A 20,219-nucleotide genomic window follows, 5' to 3' on the forward strand; every position below is an offset into this window, starting at 1 on the left:
TGCCATCCCGGCGGATCTCCTCGCGTCGGGGAAAGGAAGGCCTGCTTCCGCTAGCACCACACGAGATTTTCCCAGTGGCAGGGGAGGGAGGGCAGATGGGGTGGGGGACGGGGGAGCTAGGGTTTCTCCCTAGTTCGCGCGGGAGTGACCCAGGAGCAGGACGGCCGGGAGATACCGCTTCACTAGTTTTTTACATGGTCAAGCATTTGAGTTTTTTTTCTTTTTGAAGCTTCATGGGTGCGAAGCTCGGTTGTCGCCCTGAGCGAAAGTTAAATTATTGTTATAAACTATTACATGGTCCATAAGATCCATCGACCCCTTTTTCTTCAACTACATGGATGCTTAGGCCCTCCACAGCGTTGCAAAATATGTGTGCCCGGTCAGGCTCTGATCCGCGGTGCCCGCATGTTGTGAGCTCGGTACCCAAACCAAAACTTCTAGCCATCGGATCACCTAGAAGCATCGATGCTCAATTTTTTCAGACAATACAATATTACTATCTATCAACTTTCAAGAGCTAATGTCTTCTCTCTCTTTCCCATTACACATCAGCATTGTGTACTTGTTTATGATATAGGTCCCATTATTCTTTTATCTAGTCGGATCCCGAGACCGGTGGCACAAAATTCTCTCGGAGCATCGTTGCAGATGTGGCTTCCTTTTCAGACTATGGGCATCGACCACATTGTGGAGGACTTTAGAGCAGCACAAAATTTTATGTCAGATTTTTTTTGACATTTCTAAAATTGTTTTTTTATTATTTTCTATAATGGGTGCATATGCACGCGTGTGCCAAAATGCCACCTCCGTTCCTAGGGAAATGCACTTTGGCTCATAGGAGCATATGCTCCCATTATGTGAATCAATATTTCAAAGTATTAAAAAATTCTAAACTAAATTTTTACATGTACATCTAGACATTTTATGTTGGTACACAAGTTTTCAAAAGAAAAAAATATTTTTCTGTGGCTCCTGTAAAAAAGACAAATTTTAATGCTGTAACATGACTACGTACAGGACATTTTTTTGTCTTTTTTGTACACACCACACAAAATGTTATTTTTCCACGAAAACTTGTGAACGAACATAGGATGTCACAATGTATAAGAAAAAATTTATGTCAGATTTTTTTTGACATTTCTAAAATTGTTTTTTATTATTTTCTATAATGGGTGCATATGCACGCGTGTGCCAAAATGCCACCTCCGTTCCTAGGGAAATGCACTTTGGCTCATAGGAGCATATGCTCCCATTATGTGAATCCACATTTCAAAGTATTAAAAAATTCTAAACTAAATTTTTACATGTACATCTAGACATTTTATGTTGGTACACAAGTTTTCAAAAGAAAAAATATTTTTCTGTGGCTCCTGTAAAAAAGACAAATTTTAATGTTGTAACATGACTACGTACATGACATTTTTTTGTCTTTTTTGTACACACCACACAAAATGTTATTTTTCCACGAAAACTTGTGAACGAACATAGGATGTCACAATGTATAAGAAAAAATTTATGTCAGATTTTTTTTGACATTTCTAAAATTGTTTTTTATTATTTTCTATAATGGGTGCATATGCACGCGTGTGCCAAAATGCCACCTCCGTTCCTAGGGAAATGCACTTTGGCTCATAGGAGCATATGCTCCCATTATGTGAATCCACATTTCAAAGTATTAAAAAATTCTAAACTAAATTTTTACATGTACATCTAGACATTTTATGTTGGTACACAAGTTTTCAAAAGAAAAAATATTTTTCTGTGGCTCCTGTAAAAAAGACAAATTTTAATGCTGTAACATGACTACGTACAGGACATTTTTTTGTCTTTTTTATACACACCACACAAAATGTTATTTTTCCACGAAAACTTGTGAACGAACATAGGATGTCACAATGTATAAGAAAAATTTTATGTCAGATTTTTTTTGACATTTCTAAAATTGTTTTTTATTATTTTTTATAATGGGTGCATATGCACGCGTGTGCCAAAATGCCACCTCCCATGTTCCTACTCAGATCTTGTTTGGTACTACTCAATCTTATCAAATTTTATAAAACTCTAATTCTCAATTCACTTAGTACGGTAATCTGATACTGTATTGGATATTGAAATTAATGCACTAATATTATGGAGAAAGTAGGGACTAAACTATTCCAATGCAGTAGAAGCAAACATAATTTTAGAAATACGTGAAGATATGAGGTTTGGTGGGATATAATACCCACACATCTCTAGAATAACACTATTACCTCACGAAGGAATACATTTGGATACAGTGACCATATAGCAAGCTAATCTCTTTTGATTTTGGCTTTCGTTTTGATTCTTGCATCTTATTGTTGGGCAAAGTTCTAATTAGGTTATTGATTTTGTACTGTTTTATTTATTTTTTACAGATTATTGTAGTACTACCTCAATCCTAAAGTTTAAGGCTTATTTTTTTTTTAAAAAAGTCAAGCTAAATAAAGTTACCAAACTTTTAGAAGAATCTATCAACAAAATGATATTTTGTAGATATCATATGAAAATATATTTCATTATCTATCTAATGATATTGATTTTGTATTTTGCATGTTAATGATTTTTGATAAAAAAAATAGTCAAACTTAACATGGTTTGACTTTCTAAAAATAATACTAATCTTAAGCTTTAGGATGGAGGTAGTACTGTTTAGGTACATGTAAATATGATTAAGTGAAAACCCGTGATTCATTTTATATAAGAAAAGAGGTGAAATCACGGAGAAGTGGAGCTAAGAGGATGTTTTTCATGTATTTCATGAGCCTAAAGAAACAATGAGCAGATTTTTAGTAAGATATCATGATTCTATGATGGCATAAGCTCCATGATTCTTTGATGGCAAACCGTCGAACATGATGATAATTTTCTTTTATGTTGGGGCATGTTCCTGCACATGGAGGTGCGTTGGTAGCCCAACATCAGCTTAAGAAGTTTAACACGTCTCAACTGTTGATCAAGGTTCACATCCAACGGTTGTGTTGTCTTCTTGGGAGGTAGATAAGGAGAAAACACTAGAACACAACCAAGTGAGAAGATAGGAACAAGGAGAGGTGATTTCTGTTCAGTTTTCTGATATCAGACCGGTGGTGTTTAGAGGCTCAAACGTTCTTGGATCGATCGGCTACAAACTCGGTGAGCTTGTTCCTTACTTTGAGTGCTTTGATCTGGTTAGCTGATTTGAGATTTGGATCAATGGAGAATCATATTTGAGAGGGGTTAAGTCAGTTCGGACGACTGCAGTTTCTGCACAAAGCAATTTTGGGGGACGAACAATTTGGGTAGGAAACAATGCCCAATTGAGCTAATTTTTTATTGGTATGGAACTACCAAATATGGTATTAGTTGGATCTGCGGTTTAAGAGCAGTTTGCTGATTACCGAAGAGGACAGAAGTTGCTGCCTTTTGTGTATCTTACCTCTTGTGGTGTTGTTGTTTGTTTTCCGCTACATATCTTTTGGTTGAAGATATCCTCAAAGTTTACCTTATTTAACACAACCCTCTTTTTTCTTCAATTAACAACTTCGTATGTCACCAAAATACTTAGTTGGCATTGCATGTAGTAATATGTTACTAACTATGTTACTTCATTATAAAGGTTGGGCCGTGATAACCTTGGGACATGGGGAGAAGAAAAAAAAGGTTCACTGGGGCAAGACTAAATCTTTTAAGGTCGCTCAACTTAAATTTATTTTCCTTAATCTCTCCGATCTATATTACTTGGGATGTATCTACAACTAAAATATGTCTAGATATATCTATACTAGCATCAAGTAATATAAATCGGACAAAATAGTAATGAAAAACAAACACTAGAGTTTCTTGTATATTAAACAATGTGACTTTACAGTTTACACATATCCTAAAGAAACAGTAGGGAATGAGATCATGAAACGGATATACTTAGGACATACCTGAGTTAGAGGATATGATAGATGAAAAGAAAGAAAATAAATATAAATAATGCGTAGATGTCATTGTTTTTTCTTGTCACCGCACACACAAACTAAAGGGAGGGATTACTGGATCGAACAAGAATTAATTAAACTCGACATATCACCCAGCCTCTATAACTTTGTTGCTTGAATCTCAGTGCCACCATGCAGTGATCGTCGCGACACATTTCATATCATAGCACGATCACTGGGTGATGGGCCCGCTGTTGAATGCGTCGCAGCGCCGCCTGATCTCGCCGTCGGCGCCGGTCTTGACGCCGTACATGCTGAGCTTCTCCATGGCTTTGGAGAAGTCGTCGAAGAAGTCGGCGTTGTTGGCGGCGTAGCGCTGCACGAAGGGCTTGGTGCGCATGTCGGACCACATGTCCTCGTCGGTGCTGAGCAGGCCGAGGCCGCGCTGGATGTTGACGTAGTACATGTTGTCGAACTTGCCGGGGTCATGATGTCGTTGAAGGCGGCGATGGTCGGGTCCTTCTGGTAGTTCTGGCACGCCGCCTGGAGCCCCTTGGCGTAGGTCGGGTTCATGCTGGGGTCGAACGGCGCCGGCTTGCCGCCCTTGTCGCGGTAGTTGTAGATCCTGGACGCGAACTCCTGGCAGTGGGAGAAGCCGAGCGTGTGGGCGCCGGAGAGCGCCACCATCTCCTGCACCGTGAACCCCTTGGCGAGGAAGAGCTCGATGATGCGGCCGACGGTGAAGTTGGAGTGCGGGAGCTCCACGTCCGGGGCGGCGGGGTTGGAGGAGAGCGAGTCCTTGCGGCCCAGCGGGACCGGGTACCTGGGGCCGCCGGTCATGGTGATCAGGACGCGGGAGGCCAGGGCCAGGATGTCGGCGCAGGAGACCACGCCGGGGCACTCCAGCTCCAGCGCCAGCTTGGAACGCACCACGGCGTCGAAGGCGTCGCCGGGGAGGGAGTGGTTGATGTCGGCGTCCTTCTCGGACTTGGCGTAGTGCGTGGGCGCGATGAGCACGGAGGCGTCGCAGCCGCTGACGAAGCAGTCGTGGAAGAAGACGCGGAGCACGCCGGCGGCGGTGGTCGGGTTCGCCATCTGCTTCGACTGGACCACCTCCGCGATGATCCGCTCCGCCCGTGGGCACGTCTGGCTGTAGAAGTCCGGCGACAGCTTCACAGGAGGCGGAGGGCCGGCGTGCACTGCCACCACCACGGCAGCGAGGACGGCGGCCGCGGCCAGGAGGAGGAGGGACATGCGCCGCATGGCTGCTGCTGCTTGGTGCGTGGATCCTGCGCGCGTGTGGCTCTTTGGGTTAATTTTATCCCTCCTAGCTTAGCAGGCGACGTCAGGGCCGGCGAGGTGCGCGGCGGTCCAAGAAATGCGAGGGAGAGAGGACGGCGGGGGACTTGGAGAGGATGTTTCTCGGAGCCGGTGGAGGGGAGCGAATGGCGGGAACGGGGTGGCCGGGAGTGCTCCTAGGAGGAACAAGAGGCCGGAGAGGGAGAGCAGACATGCACCATGCATGTCTGAAATAACGTGTCCATTGCTCTGGTCTTTACTACCTTTAGCCCTAGCTAACTGCTAGCTGCGTTGTTACGTACGATTGCTGCATTCGGTTAGCATACATTCATGGCGAACGACGTTGCGGTGACAAACACAAGGACGGTCAAGACTACCCGATACCCCTTCGGCGTTGTGTATAGCGGGCCGCGCGGAATTCAGTTGTACGGTATTTTGTACGAATACGGGGAAGACGTGGCGAGCAACGTGGCAAGGGAGAGGAGGCGTTGGTGACGTGTAGACATACGTGGCGATGGAGCGGAATCGTCGGCGCATATAAAAGCCCTGGAACCGCTCGGCCGCTTCCATTTCCCCTCATTCCCCACTTCTCCCTCTCCGCCAAAAAACCCTCCTCCCTCTCCCTCTCACTCCGCCGGTAGTTGCGGTACTAGATCGTCGGCGATTCACTAGATCTGGCGGCGATGGAAGGTGGTGGAGCTGCCGCGGACGATGTTAAGAAGGCGGCGGTCGTGGAAGGGATGCGTCGCCGGAGGGCTGTTGGAGGTGATGGCGGTCTTTGTAGAGTCGAGCAAGGCGGCGGCCGGTGCGAGGAACACCGGCGTGGAGACCTCCGTCATCGGGTCGGTGGCCGTCGGCTTAGTCGCCGTCGGCTCGGTGGTGGCGGCAATGGCGGATGTGGACGCCGACCGAATGCTGCTACGGGGAGGGAAGGCCGATGCGGGTGCATGTAGCGTCGCATGCGCTGAAGCTGCCTCCGCCGTCATGGTGTCGGCGGATCTGGTGGAGGAAGCTTCATCGGGCGCGTCCTTGAAGGCGGTGGCGGATCTGTTGGGTGCGCCCAAGTCCGGCGACGTCTGCGAGGTGAAGGGCGACATGCAGATGGAGGTAAGTGCGCTGTCCCTTATTTTAGGTTTCGATTATGAGTTTTTGGAACTTCTAGTTGGTTAGAGATAACACGGTATGTTGATGGTAGAAGAGGTAATCACATGCTCTGATAATCCATCCTAATCTGTTGTAGTATTTGACACTGTGTTGCTTGCCAATTATGGCATCAGAATTACCAATTGATTATTTTTGTGGTTTTACATCTCATTACTGCTTAAGTGCCTTGTAATATGTGAGTAATGATTTCGTCCGATAAGATTTTGCATAGAGCGGCAAAGAGTGAAGTTATTATTGAAGAGTAGAAATTTGTTTTGTTAGTTTTTAGCATATTCTTTCTCACTTCTGGTTGGTTGGAGATAGCAAATTATGTTGATCGTAGAAGAGCTAATGACATTGTCCGATCATCCTATCCATACCTGTTGTATTTCACACTAGAATGCTTGCTAATTATAGCATCATAACAACCAATTGTTATTATTTATAGGGATTCACTGCATCAGCTTGTATTGCTGATAGTTTGCACACTGCTTGTTATTGTTTATAAGCACAGTAGCTAGTTATTGTTTTATGTTGAAGGTAAATGTTATTTATAAATTTATAGGGATTCAGTGCATCTGCTTGTATTGCTGAAAGTTTGCAATTGGACCTTGGTTAGCTAGTGTGCTTCTGGATACTATAGTTGAGTAGAAATGCTGCAATGATTTGCATCATTGCAAATTTATTTTGTTTTCAGGGTCTTGACTTTAATGTGATAGCACATTGGTATGTTTGGACATGAGGTCATTTGCATTATATGTGCAATTCGGCATAATAGTAGTAACTGTATGTGGTTCAGCAAGTTTTATAGTTGGTGCATGAATACTAACCCTAGATTTTGTGCACAATAATTATGGTTTCAATTTAGGTAATTTGTTAGGAGAATGTTGGCAGAGAGGTATAACATGTAAAATGTATGTGAAGCATGCATCTTAATTTGGTTTGAAGAAAACAAATCTATGCACTTGTCATGGGTTAACTGTTAGAATGAATGGATAAATACTGTTATGTGTTGTTAAATCTAACTTAGCATAGATTTGCTATAATAACTGTGGGGAGTAATTTTATTTGTATGGCTGGGGAAGGGTCCAGGAAGCGGAAGTGGGAGGAGGTGGAACCTGTGCCTCCTCCAAACCAGGAGGAGGAAGTACCTGTGCCTCCTCCAAACCAGGAGGAGGAAGTACCTGTGCCTCCTACCTGTGCCTGCTCCAGCTCTTGCTGCTCCAGCACTTGCTCCTCCACCAGTGCCTGCACCAGCTCTTGTTGCTCCACCAGTGCCTGCTCCAGCTGTGACTGGGCCATACGAGGAGTTGGAGGAATCAGATTGCACAAGCGAATAGCTTATGTTGGCGATTATTGTTCTTCAGTAACGTTATGTGTTATAACTAAGGAGCGCAGCACTCGAGTATAGTCATACAGATGCTCACTATCCAAAAACTTATTCGCTAGTCAGTATGCCAACGACGGACTCACAGCTGCTAAAATGATGTCGTTCCATTGATGTTTCATCAATTAATTTGTGGTGAAGCCTCTCTTTGTTAACTTTATCACAAGAAACCGATACTGTGCTAGAAATGATGCGACTCTCCTGAATGGGAGATCCAGGCAAAGATTACATCAAGCAACAGATCAGCATTGACATCGCAAAAAAAAAAGAATGTTATACAGGATTCTGCCGTAGTCTTTAACATTACATGTTCTTAAGGCTGTATACACACAACAGTAACCCTCTAAATTCAGAGAGGATGGATGCAGCACCAGCAATCACCTAACAAAATGCTACGCATACATTTCTTTACAACATTTCCAAATCTTCCCTGAATTTTCAGGAAACAGATCCGTACGGTACAAGGAGAAAAGATAAGAGCAAGTGTGTGTCCTTCGGGAGGTCAAAACGAGATCCTTGCCATATCCTCTGAGTACCAGGTTGTAGTACCTACAACAGCAGAAGGGAAGACAGGTGAATAACTGCAAGTGGTGTCATCAAAACAAAATAATACAGTAGGGCAATATATTACGTCTTTCAGCAGGGTCTTCTCTTGTCAACTTTCAAGTGATGGATGCTGAACCATTTCTTCCTGCGAACGCGCTCTTTAGGTGTCTTTTCCTTTTTAGGGCCCTCTTCATCACTCACTGGTGCCCCCATCGCCGGACTCTTCGATTTCTTCTCTTTTTTCGTACTGTGTTCATCATCACTTTTGGACACTTTAGAGGATGGTCTCTCTTTGCTGCCACTGGAACTCCGCTTTAGAGTTGGGCTGTTGGTGTAGGATGCATGGATTGCATTCCTTTCGTTGAGAAGTTCATCGATCTATGAACAAAACATGATGTCAGAACAAGGTGAGAAGCACAAATAAATTGTCTAAAATTAGTCAATTACACATACCGTTTGCATTTCTTGAGCATATCTGCTTGTCATCTCAGTGAACTTTGCCAAAACCTGCCAAATTCAGCTCTTAATAATGATGTGTTTTCACTTAACAGGCCATTTTAGTAGAGAATATTCAGAAGGTGAGGGGATACCTCCCTATACTCTGACTCAAATTTAGACAGCTCAGACCGTTTTGCAAGTATCTTTGCCTCTACGCTTCGTAGCTTCTCCTTCTCAGCGGTAAAGGGTTCAGCACATACAACCTCTACGGTGTAGGTTGCACTTTTGAAGAAATTATCGCCTAATAGAGTAATTACTTTATTTAAGCCAATGCTTCTTTGCCATGAATAATTTTACTGGAGGTACCATAAAGTGGCATACCATAAACAGCAAAATAATGGGTCCCTTCTTTCAGTTCATTAACTTCACATGGTTGAAAGCCATCCAATCTCTTAAAGAATGCACTATCAGGATCTTTTGCAGCAGCAGCCTGGAAATAATTGGAACTTGTAAAGAGGTAACACACAAAGAAACACAAGGAGACAACAAGACACTACTTGTATACTCACTGAATTAGTATGTTCAAAACGGTACACAGGAAAGCCAAGAAAGAACATCCCAGCAGAAGTCACTTTCCCGGTCTTTGCACTATCTTCCTGCAACAGACTGATAGATGTTAGCCGATATAATGCTAAAAAAAGCCTCAAAACCTAGCGCACCAAAAATCATGAACAGAAGTTTAGTCAAGACATTACAGTATATGCAACACAAATTTCACGACATGAAAATGTGACTAATCCCATCACACTATAAGACCTGGTTACGCCACAGAATGCAACACGTGCATGAAGTGCCAGAATTTAAAGAAAGCTTCTGGATAGGGGATAGAATCACAATTATACTTTGTTAAGGTTTAGGCCATTTACAAAAAGCAGCTCCCTGGTAAGATTATGCAGAAAGCAGTTTATAGCAGATGTCCCTGGTCCATGGAGGCCTGGAGACATACGGGCCATATCTAAACCTCAGATGATGCTGGCGACATATCTGGCATTCACATGAATTTACAAAATGCAATTCTAAGTTACCTACGTGAGGGAAGAGGGAAGTTCCAACTGTATAAAGAAAGCAAAGTTTCTAGGCTTCATGTGCTACAACTATTACAATGCAATCTCAAGGTTTTTTTAGGAGTAATCTTAAGGTTAAAAGAAAAAAGGAACCGTTGAGTCACCGAACAATTAACACAAGGATGATTCTAATAACACAGGTTTGTACGAAACAAAATACATGTTACAGAGAAGCATGGAATAATGCACCATATGATCTAGAACGTCCTGTAGACTACGTGACACACACTTTTCAGAAAGAAGATATTAGGAAAGATCAACAGCTGATGGTAATAAACAAATCATGCATTGAGAATTCATGCTTGGCAGGTGACAAACTAGTTGCAAATAGAGGAGTTGTTGGAATTTATTTCTGTTCAGACTATAAAAATGACAAGCCGGGTAAACATACCTGTAAAGCAAGGCTTAACCCACCGTTTTCTTCAGGTTCAAAATAGAGCAACTGAAAGGAAAAGGATATGCGTTAGAAATAAGAACCTATGCATGTGAAACCCGAAATTTTGCTATACTTAAGTTGCAACCCGCAAAATACGGTGTCATTGATTTTTTCCCAATTTCAAATATCCAATGCCATGATAATCTCGAGGGAAACAACTAGTTATCGGTTTGGTTAAAACTTGAAATGGTGCACGTATCATCACAAATTTCTTGATATTAAGAATGTGAAAAGATAACCAGAAATGAACAGATACATAGTTCATTTATCCAAGTGCAACATCACAATGAAGAGAAGATGTAGCTTTCAGCCAAAGAAATGTAATGGAGTAGTTAAGTTGTGACAAGAACAAGACAGGTAGGTGCAGATGACAGGTTTGCAACTGACCTTGAATTTACTTTTAGAAGTCGAGCGAACTCTACACACCAACCCCAATTTGGCTTCTTCCTCTGTTATCTCGACTGAATAAAAATGAGCTGTTTGTTTCTCCACCTGCCAACATTTAAAGCTAAAATATTAGTTGCTCGACCAAAAAAAAAAAATGCAACGAGAAGAAACAATCGGAGTAGTTGCCAACCTTCTTGCACACGGATTTGCCCAGATGAAGCTGAGAAATCTCCACTGACCCATTCAACGCCTCCTCTAAAACTGTTGCCGAAACTGTGGTCTTTATTGGTACCCCTAGCTTGCTACACAAACATGACTATCATTACATGGCGTCATAAACAGAAAATAATCAAAATACTGTAGAATAAAACAGAAATATCCTCAATAAGCTACCTAAAAAGAGCTGCAAACATCGTATTTACAGTGTTGAGACTTGATAGGTCAAGCTCCAGTTCATGACTATCAGCTTCGATGGCCTGAATGGCAACAAAAGCATTAGAAACACGAGAAAGAAGCGACCCAGACTAGTCAAATCATGCCATAGATCACCTCAAACCCGGAGGAATCATACTGCCGCCTTTTATCTGGATCTGACAGGATGTTGTAGGAGAATGTGGCTTCCTGGAACTTCTCTGAGGCGACAGGGTCGTCTGCGTTCTTATCTGGATGGTACCTGCAGGACGAGCGAATTACTGAAACAGCTGCCTTTGGCCCTTCATCAAACTATTGCTAAACAAGCTAGCCAAGGTAGTGCTGAATCGCATAGTCATCCTGGTCAGGTGTTTGAGTCTAACACGCAATTCAAAAAGGTCCAAGAAAATGGTGCGCCGGCCGTTGCTATAGGCCACAATTTTATTCAAAATTAGCTAATACTACCATATTAGGAGCTAATTCGACACTAAATGCGCTATATTCCGCAGAAAGCACAGCAATTCCTCCTCTAGACCAGCTGACTCCTGAGCAAGCAGAGCAGAGCAAGAGCGCGAGAGAACTGCCCAAAATCCGAGAGCTAGACTTACTTGAGGGCCATGCGGCGGAAGGCGCTCTTAATCTCCTGCTCCGTGGCATTGCGGCCCACCCCCAGCACCTCGTACGGGTCCCTCCTCTGCGCCGCCGCGCCGGCCGCCGCCGCCGGGTCCCCCTTGCTCTCCGACTTGAAGGACCCGAACTTGGGGCCCGCCATGGACGCCGCCTCAGCACCCGCCGAACCGGAGCCCTAAACCTCAGACCTATACAGCAGCAGCAGCAGCAGGAGGAGCTCGCTCAGATCTTATGGCGGCGGTGGCAGCGAGGCGCGCGCCGGTTACCCGCCGCGGCCGTCGGCGGCGGCGGGACACGGCTCCGGAGGGGCAGCTGGGAGGATTTCGCCGGCCCGGCGGAGGCTGGCGAGCTCCGGGCGCTGCTGATTTGGGCGCGGTGGCGACGGAGGGGGGAAGGGAATGGCGACGAAACGAGGGCGAGGTGGGAGAGGCGATAGGGAGGGAGAGACAAAGGACGAATTATTTAGGCGCCGACAGGTGGGGTCGGCTGGCGGTGGGCCAGCTCGTGTCTTTTATTTTTTGAAATGAAACCTTGCCCCGTTGGAGGAGCGCAGTGTGTCGCTGTCTTGGCCGCCCTCGAGGTTCGACTGTAGCACTGCCCACGGCCCACGAGCGCCAATTTGGCAAATGGATTCTAATGGCAGGTTGGGCCCAGATTGGTGGGGCCCAACTGTAATCGACATAGGTAGGTGTTGGGCCCCTTCCAAAAAAAAAAAGGTAGGTGTTGGGAAAGGTAGACGGTCAAGAAGATTTTGCTGTGGAATTCGATGGTCAGTCCGCCGCGATTGCAACATTTCGGAAACATCGAATCCTCTGACTTATTCTCCCACAAAGAAAAGAAAATCGTTTGGCTTTGACTGAATATTATAGTACCTACTCCCTCCGTGCATGACGTTTTAGCAATCTTATGGGTTCATTTACTTTGTTTGTATCTGGTTTACCTAATTTAACAAATATCATACTCCTTCCATCTAGTTTTATAAGACATTTTGATATTTGAAGGTTCACTCGTTTTTTTTTTGCCGTATCTAACCTATTTTTAGTGTGTAGATTCACTCTTTTGATTTGTATCTAGTCTACTTTAAATACATGTCTAAAACATCTTACATTACTTCACAGAGGAAATATATTAATATCGCAGATATACCAATTACAGATAGCATCAGCAACAACGCATTGCCCTAGCAGTATCACAGATGCACACAACAAAAAATGAAGAATTATAAAAAAAGAAAAGCTCCGCTACATTGATTCATTTCTTAAAACATCAGTACTACAATCACCAAACAACACCAGAAGTCTAGCTTCTTCAAAAGTGGCACCTTCAAGAAGATAATAGTGCACAACAATGTCTTTCGCAAGGCCATTGTCAAACACAACCAATTAACGACATGCCTTAGATTTTCACTCTTCAATGTAAGACTTTGAACTTCTCCAATTCCTCGTCGTCACATAGAATAGAACCACCATTGCTAGTCCACGGATGACGAGGGGCTCCTCGGCAATGCTCACTATGAGGGGCTTAGGGTTGACGGAATTCTGCATGTTAGCACGAGTCATCGGTTACAAAATGAACAGAAGGTGAGATTTACCTAGGTTCGGGATCCTCAATGAGGTAAAACCCTTATTCCTGCTTGTCTGATCTTGATTTATCCATAAAAAAAAAGGTTACAGTGGGACAGTCGATAGACTGCATTGTGGTGAACTCGCCGGAGGCAAGGTTTATAGGGTTTGGTGTATGCGGGATTGTGTGAGTTAATCGGTGTCCTCCGGCGGGCCCTCTCTTGGCCTTTATATAGGAGGCCAGATCCCAAGAGTCCTGCACGGAGTCAACTATGTTACGAATCTAGTCTATAATTTCTTTATTCTACGTTTATTTGCCTTGTCTATCAAGAATCCGTCTGCTTCTAGCTTTCCTCCGTTGCAACCGACGTACTGTCCATCTTGGGCTGCAGTGATTCTCACGGGCCCCTTGATGGATCAAAGGAGGTAGACCAATGTCGGGTACCCGAAAGATAATGCCCACATCAACGGATCCCCGCTTCAGTGGCATTCTCCGCCGGCTAACTTCACCATTGTTTGTATCTAGTCTATTTTGAATGTGTAGATTTACTCCTTTTAGTTTGTATTTAGTATACTTAAAAAATATCTAAAACATTTTACATTAGTGCCCAGAGGGAGTACGAATAGTATATATCAAAATGTCACACTCTAAAGCAGCTTGAATTTTGAGTCGCAAACTAACGAGTTGGAAAAAGAAGAAACCGCACACTGAAGCTCACTCGGTCTTGCTTGATACCATGCTCAACACTCCACGCAACGGGCATATTCGGCCATGTCCTCTAAAGGGCGATTACCCCCAGAAGGAGGACAGCAAATTGCTGAGCTTTCCTCTCGCAGATATTCGACCAAATACAACACATAAACAAGGTTGGCAAACACCATGTCGATGCAGTGCAGCGACACAGCGATCAAGAGGCCAACTGTAGCAGGGTGTATCGATCCAGGATCACCAAGAAGGGCCCCGCTGCTTAACTGTGACAATTGTCTGATTAAGGCCAAATGGATGGACTGGGCAATAGAGATCGCGAATGATTGACGTCGGTATGGTCCACAGCCAGCAAGAATGTGTGTCACCCTTCCAGCCTAGTTGGCTGCAGGAGATGGTATTTTTCTTGAGTTGATGGCGATTTGCACCTGACCTCAAAGTTTAATTTAGAGCATCTACATCGGCAGCGCAATTGCTTCAATGGGGAAATTTTAGGTGTTAGTCATATTGTGGGTTCACACATGCGCGTTCAATAATGTGCCGGCGGGATTCGAAGCCCAATAAAACCGTCCGCATCCTAGTGTTAGCCATACCCACACCGTGTTGGACAGGCGCGTCGTCGCCTCGCACCACATCGGCATGGAAGCGACACAAACGGTGGTTTCCTCAATGACTGGTGCGAGTATGCTGAGACGCCTCCAATACCCTCAGAGGTACGTCACCGCCTTTAATGGAAGCGTCGATTCCCCCACGCGGAGATACTTCAGATACCGCCACCGCAGATGCACGCACTTGCCTCCACCTATGTATCACCCTCTCGTGTCTAACTTCACACTCGCCTCCACACTCGCCACAATGCCGCGTTGGCTCATCACCACCTACCTAGTGTTGGGGCGCAAAGGTCGCAGGCCTCCGGCGCTGCAAGCCAAGCCAGCACAGTTGCAGCCCTAGCCCGAGCAGGAGGCCTTCCCCGCTAATGGCGACTCCAATGACTCTCAGTTCCCCAAATGGAACAAGGCATTCATGGCGGACGTGAAGGCCGAGGTTACAGAGGAGGAGACACAGTGGGCCGCAGAGGAGAAGCATGCGGTGATCCTGGCGTCGTTTAACATGGCGCGTGACCAGACGAACGCCACCTGAGTCCTCAAGGAGACCAACGTGGTCATCCTCGAGCGCGTCGCCGAGATCTTCCATGACCGGGCGCCGACGGAGGAGGCTGGTCGCCTCCTCATGGCGATCGAGCGGTAGAGGATTCTTGATCTCAGCCAAAACCTTGTTGAGCCCGCCGCCTGCCAAACAGCGTGGCTTGCACAGAACGAGGCCAACCGCTTGTGGCGGCAACGACAGAGAGGTGGACGCGAGCGCAACATGCCAAGGGGAAGAACGGCAGTGAGACTGGCATGTCGCATGCCCTGACTGACGAAGAGTGGGCTAGGGTTTAGTCTTTTCATCAACTTTTTAAAATATAATTAAAATGAAAGATTCCCCCGTGCACGAAGCTTCCACTTTGCGTGGGGTCCAGGAAGGGTCAGACCAAGCTTAGGGTATTTGTATGCAGCCTTTCATTGCAATTTGCAAGAAGCTATTTTCACGGCTCCAACCCGTGATCTCCTAGTCAGAAGGCAAAAACTTTACCGCTGCGCCAAGGCTTCCATTCTTCGTTTGAATTTTCCTCAACCCTTAAAAATTATAAAATTATAGGACGCGCTAGTGAGGGCAGCTCCTTTCCAAATAAAAAGCGTAACCCCCCTCCTCGCTCTCCCTCAACCTTATCCTTTGAGAGTCTTCTCCCTCCCCCCGCCTCCTCTCCCTCTCCCTCTCCTCTCCGGCGGCCTCGCCGACCGAAGGGGAGATGGGAGAGGAGGCCCGTCACCTGTATATACTAGTAGTAGTGCAAGAGTTTGTTCCCTAGTGGAGTATGGCGTCATGCCGTGGCGGCTGTTGCTCCTAGTGCTCTGGCGCGGCATCGGGTGGTGGCTGGCGGCGCTCTCCGGCGGATCTCCGTGGTGGAGGTCGGTCTCTGGAGGCGGAGCTAACCAAGTCATCTACAATAAGCGCGGTGGCGAACCGGATCGGGCGGGTCCTGGTGGTTCTTCTTCTGCTGTTGCCCATCGTGGGGATGGGGATGGCGGAGGACTGGATCCTGGATTCCGTCGCAGATCTGGGAAGCGGGATCGTCCAGCAGCTGCAAGCAAGGAGATCTTTGGGAGCACATCTTTCGGCGGCAACTCGTCGACGGCCTGATGCCGTCCTGCCGCCGACCTTTATGGCCGAAGGGCGGCCGCTCCGAGCTCTGGATCCGGCAAGGCACCGGTACTACCTCATCTACTTCCTCCAGGACAAAGAGCTAGAGGGGAAGATCTTCCTCAGCACCGTCAAGGCATCCATCGCCTGCCCTGTCCCAAGTGGTTCCGTCCCCGGTGACGGTGTGGGTGGCCATGGCGACGTGCTGTTCGTCGACTTCGGTGGAGAAGGACTCGATGGCGTTTCCTCTTTTCTTTTCAGGGTCCTTAGTGAAAAAATAGAGGATGTAGTTGGAATTTTATTTCTCTTACAGTCCCTCTATGTAACTTGTAACCCCACCGCTCCTTAGTAATGCAGTTTCTGGGGCCTTCTAGGCCTCCATGTGTTCAAAAAAAAATAAAAAACGTAAATGCCGACCCTCCTGCCATCATCTATTTAAAGGGCGCGCTCTTAGATATTGACTCTGGATCATGACATCGCAATGCAGAAATTGGATGAAGGAGATGCCTGCTGATCCCGTGGCGAACTGGAATTGCTCCCATGCCCATGTGAGCCTAATCGCAGTATATCTCGATCCGTCTTCACTTCAAATGTGAGTGCAATTTTCTCTTCTAGTCTAGGCAGAAATAAGTTCGCATGCAGAGTACGTCTCGGTGCTGTAGGCCTGTAGCTATGGAGCCGGATTTTCCATGTAAACAGAACAAGGTGCGCACGGTCAAGACTGCTAGTGCTAGGTACACATGTAAAAAAAATCACTGCTAGATACCAGTTTCTGAGGGCACGAGTAACAGAGGCAGCTGTCCAACTAGGTTTGGATAAAACTTTTGACGTATGCATATCATGTTATGGTCTCGTTAATATGTCTTTCTCTTAAAAGCTGATTTGGTTTTCTCTTTCTTTCTCATATTTTCACTCAGTTTTCACTTTATGGCTGAAGAAGCTGCCTCCAGATGAAGAGGCTGCCTCCTTATCCGAACCTAATTTGGACTACCCGAACCAAGATAAAGCTACGAGGCAACACCCCTAGGGCTATGCATTGGCCATGCCCTGATATGTTCCTATTTTTGCGTGTTTTTGCAGATAGGATGCAGCAGGACTACCAGAGCCCACGCCCATATCTATAAATAAGAAACGTAGTTCGAAAACTCTAAAAAAAGACCGACCTTCGCGAAGGGAAGACAACTCGCTCCGCACGCGACAAGTGACGCGCTGTGTGTTGGAGATATGCCCAAGAGGCAATAATAAAATGGTTATTATAATATATCTTTGTGTTTATGATAATGTTTACATACCATGCTATAATTGTATTAACCGAAACATTGATACATGTGTGTTATGTGAACAACAAGGAGTCCCTAGTAAGCCTCTTGTATAACTAGCTTGTTGATTAATAGATGATCATGGTTTCGTGATCATGAACATTGGATGTTATTAATAACAAGGTTATGTCATTATATGAATGATGTAATGGACACACCCAATTAAGCGTAGCATAAGATCACGTCATTAAGTTATTTGCTATAATCTTTCGATACATAGTTACCTAGTCCTTTCAACCATGAGATCATGTAAATCACTTATACCGGAAAGGTAGTTTTATTACATCAAACGCCACTGCGTAAATGGGTGGTTATAAAGGTGGGATTAAGTATCCGGAAAGTATGAGTTGAGGCATATGGATCAACGAAGGGATTTGTCCATCCCGATGACGGATAGATATACTCTGGGCCCTCTCGGTGGAATGTCGTCTAATAGCTTGCAAGCATATGAATGGTTCATAAGAGACCACATACCACGGTACGAGTAAAGAGTACTTGTCATGAGACGAGGTTGAACAAGGTATAGAGATATCGATGATCAAACCTCGGACAAGTAAAATATCGCGTGACAAAGGGAATCGGTATCGTATGTAAATGGTTCGATCGATCACTAAAGTCATCGTTGAATATGTGGGAGCCATTATGGATCTCCGGATCCCGCTATTGGTTATTGGTCGAGAGAGGTCTCAACCATGTCTACATAGTTCGCGAACCGTAGGATGACACACTTAAGGTTTGATGTCGTTTAAGTAGATATGGAATATGGAATGGAGTTCGAAGTTTTGTTCGGAGTCTCGGATGGGATCCAGGACATCACGAGGAGGTCCGGAATGGTCCGGAGAATAAGATTCATATACAGGAAGTCATATTCCAAGTTTGGAAATGATTCGGTGCATTTATGGCAGGTTCTAGAAAGTTTTAGAAAAGTCCGGAAGAAATCACCATGGAAAGTGGAGTCCCGGAGGGACTTCACCTTGCATGGCCAGCCAAACCCTAAAGGGTGGAGTCCCAGGTGGACTCCACCATAGGTGGCCGGCCACCCCACCCAAAGGAAAGGTGGGAGTCCCACCTTGGGTAGGACTCCCTCCTTGAGTAGGTTTCCCACCTATGGGAGGTTTTGTTGTTGGGGTCTTATTCGAAGACTTGGACTACAACTCTTGGGGATTTCCACCTATATAATGAGGAGAAGAGTGTCGTCGTGGTGAACAGACAGATGCCATAGGATGGCTTAAGTTGGGGCCGAATGGACGCTAGAGGATTCGGGGGAGGGTTTTTGATTAGATTGGATGAACTTCCGGATGCTTTCCTCAAGAACTTAGCCAAAGGCAAAGATAGAAGAAGAAACACACAAGGAAGAACTCTGCTCTAGATCTTTCTCTTCATTGATCTTAACAGGATACAAGTTTCTCAGTACAAGGTCTCACCTAGCCCTCTCGTGTACGGGTGTGCCCCTGATACGTCTCCAACGTATCGATAATTTCTTGTGTTCCATGCCACATTATTGATGTTATCTACATGTTTTATGCACACTTTATGTCATATTCGTGCATTTTCTGGAACTAACCTATTAACAAGATGCCGAAGTGCCGATTCTTTGTTTCTGCTGTTTTTGGTTTCGAAATCCTAGTAAGGAAATATTCTCGGAATTGGACGAAATCAAAGCCCGGGGGCCTATTTTTCCACGAAGCTTCCGAAGTCCGAAGGACGAGACGAAGAGGGGCCACGAGGCAGCCGAGCATAGGGCGGCGCGGCCCCTGCCACGGCCGCGCGGCCCTATGGTCCGGGCCCCTCGCGCCGCCTCTTGACCTACCCCTTCGCCTACTTAAAGCCTCCGTGACGAAACCCCCGGTGCCGAGAGCCACGATACGGAAAACCTTGCGAGACGCCGCCACCGCCGATCCCATCTCGGGGGATCCCGGAGGATCGCCTCCGGCACCCTGCCGAGAGGGGAATCATCTCCCGGAGGACTCTACGCCGCCATGGTCGCCTCCGGTGTGATGTGTGAGTAGTCTACCCCTGGACTATGGGTCCATAGCAGTAGCTAGATGGTTGTCTTCTCCCCATTGTGCTATCATTGTCGGATCTTGTGAGCTGCCTAACATGATCAAGATCATCTATCCGTAATTCTATATGTTGCGTTTGTTGGGATCCGATGAATAGAGAATACTTGTTATGTTGATTATCAAGACTATGTCTATGTGTTGTTTATGATCTTGCATGCTCTCCGTTATTAGTAGATGCTTTGGCCAAGTTGATGCTAGTAACTCCAAGAGGGAGTATTTATGCTCGATAGTGGGTTCATGCCTCCGTGAATGCTGGAGGAGTGACAAGAACCACTAAGGTTATGGATGTGCTTGTTGCCACTAGGGATAAAACATTAGTGCTATGTTCAAGGATGTAGTCACTAGTTACATTACGCGCAATACTTAATGCAATTGTCCGTTGTTAGCAACTTAATGCTTGGAGGGTTCGGATGATAACCTTGAAGGTGGACTTTTAGGCATAGATGCGAGTTGGATGGCGGTCTATGTACTTTGTCGTAATGCCCAATTAAATCTCACTATACTCATCATAATATGTATGTGCATGGTCATGCTCTCTTTATTTGTCAATTGCCCAAGCGTAATTTGTTCACCCAACATGCTTGCTTGTCTTATG

At 45.5% G+C, this 20,219-nt stretch overlaps 2 protein-coding genes and 1 pseudogene across 2 annotated transcripts in view; 1 reads left to right on the top strand and 2 right to left on the bottom strand.

The window, feature by feature from the left end:
• Window positions 1-3,901: 3,901 nt before the first annotated feature.
• Window positions 3,902-5,192, bottom strand: LOC124688298 (annotated as a pseudogene).
• Window positions 5,193-8,026: 2,834 nt separating this feature from the next.
• LOC124688299 (chaperone protein dnaJ 16-like) lies at window positions 8,027-11,894 on the bottom strand (the record flags this gene model as incomplete). Its single annotated transcript, XM_047221991.1, is given in 12 exon segments — window positions 8,027-8,307; window positions 8,390-8,682; window positions 8,758-8,811; window positions 8,895-9,043; window positions 9,124-9,232; window positions 9,312-9,398; window positions 10,258-10,308; window positions 10,690-10,794; window positions 10,880-10,991; window positions 11,083-11,165; window positions 11,239-11,362; window positions 11,709-11,894. Coding segments are annotated over 11 exon segments (1,326 nt in total). The 3' UTR covers window positions 8,027-8,307; window positions 8,390-8,394.
• Window positions 11,895-16,117: 4,223 nt separating this feature from the next.
• LOC124690646 (E3 ubiquitin-protein ligase BRE1-like 2) overlaps window positions 16,118-20,219 on the top strand; it is a 9,327-nt gene continuing 5,225 nt past the window's right edge. The window contains exons 1-2 of the mRNA XM_047224006.1: window positions 16,118-16,449; window positions 16,730-16,790. Of these exons, the coding sequence (XP_047079962.1) occupies window positions 16,118-16,449; window positions 16,730-16,790 (393 nt within the window). The remainder of the gene's footprint in view (window positions 16,450-16,729; window positions 16,791-20,219) is intronic.

Source organism: Lolium rigidum, chromosome 2 (genome assembly GCF_022539505.1).
Source record: "Lolium rigidum isolate FL_2022 chromosome 2, APGP_CSIRO_Lrig_0.1, whole genome shotgun sequence".
NCBI classification, from domain to species: domain Eukaryota; kingdom Viridiplantae; phylum Streptophyta; class Magnoliopsida; order Poales; family Poaceae; genus Lolium; species Lolium rigidum.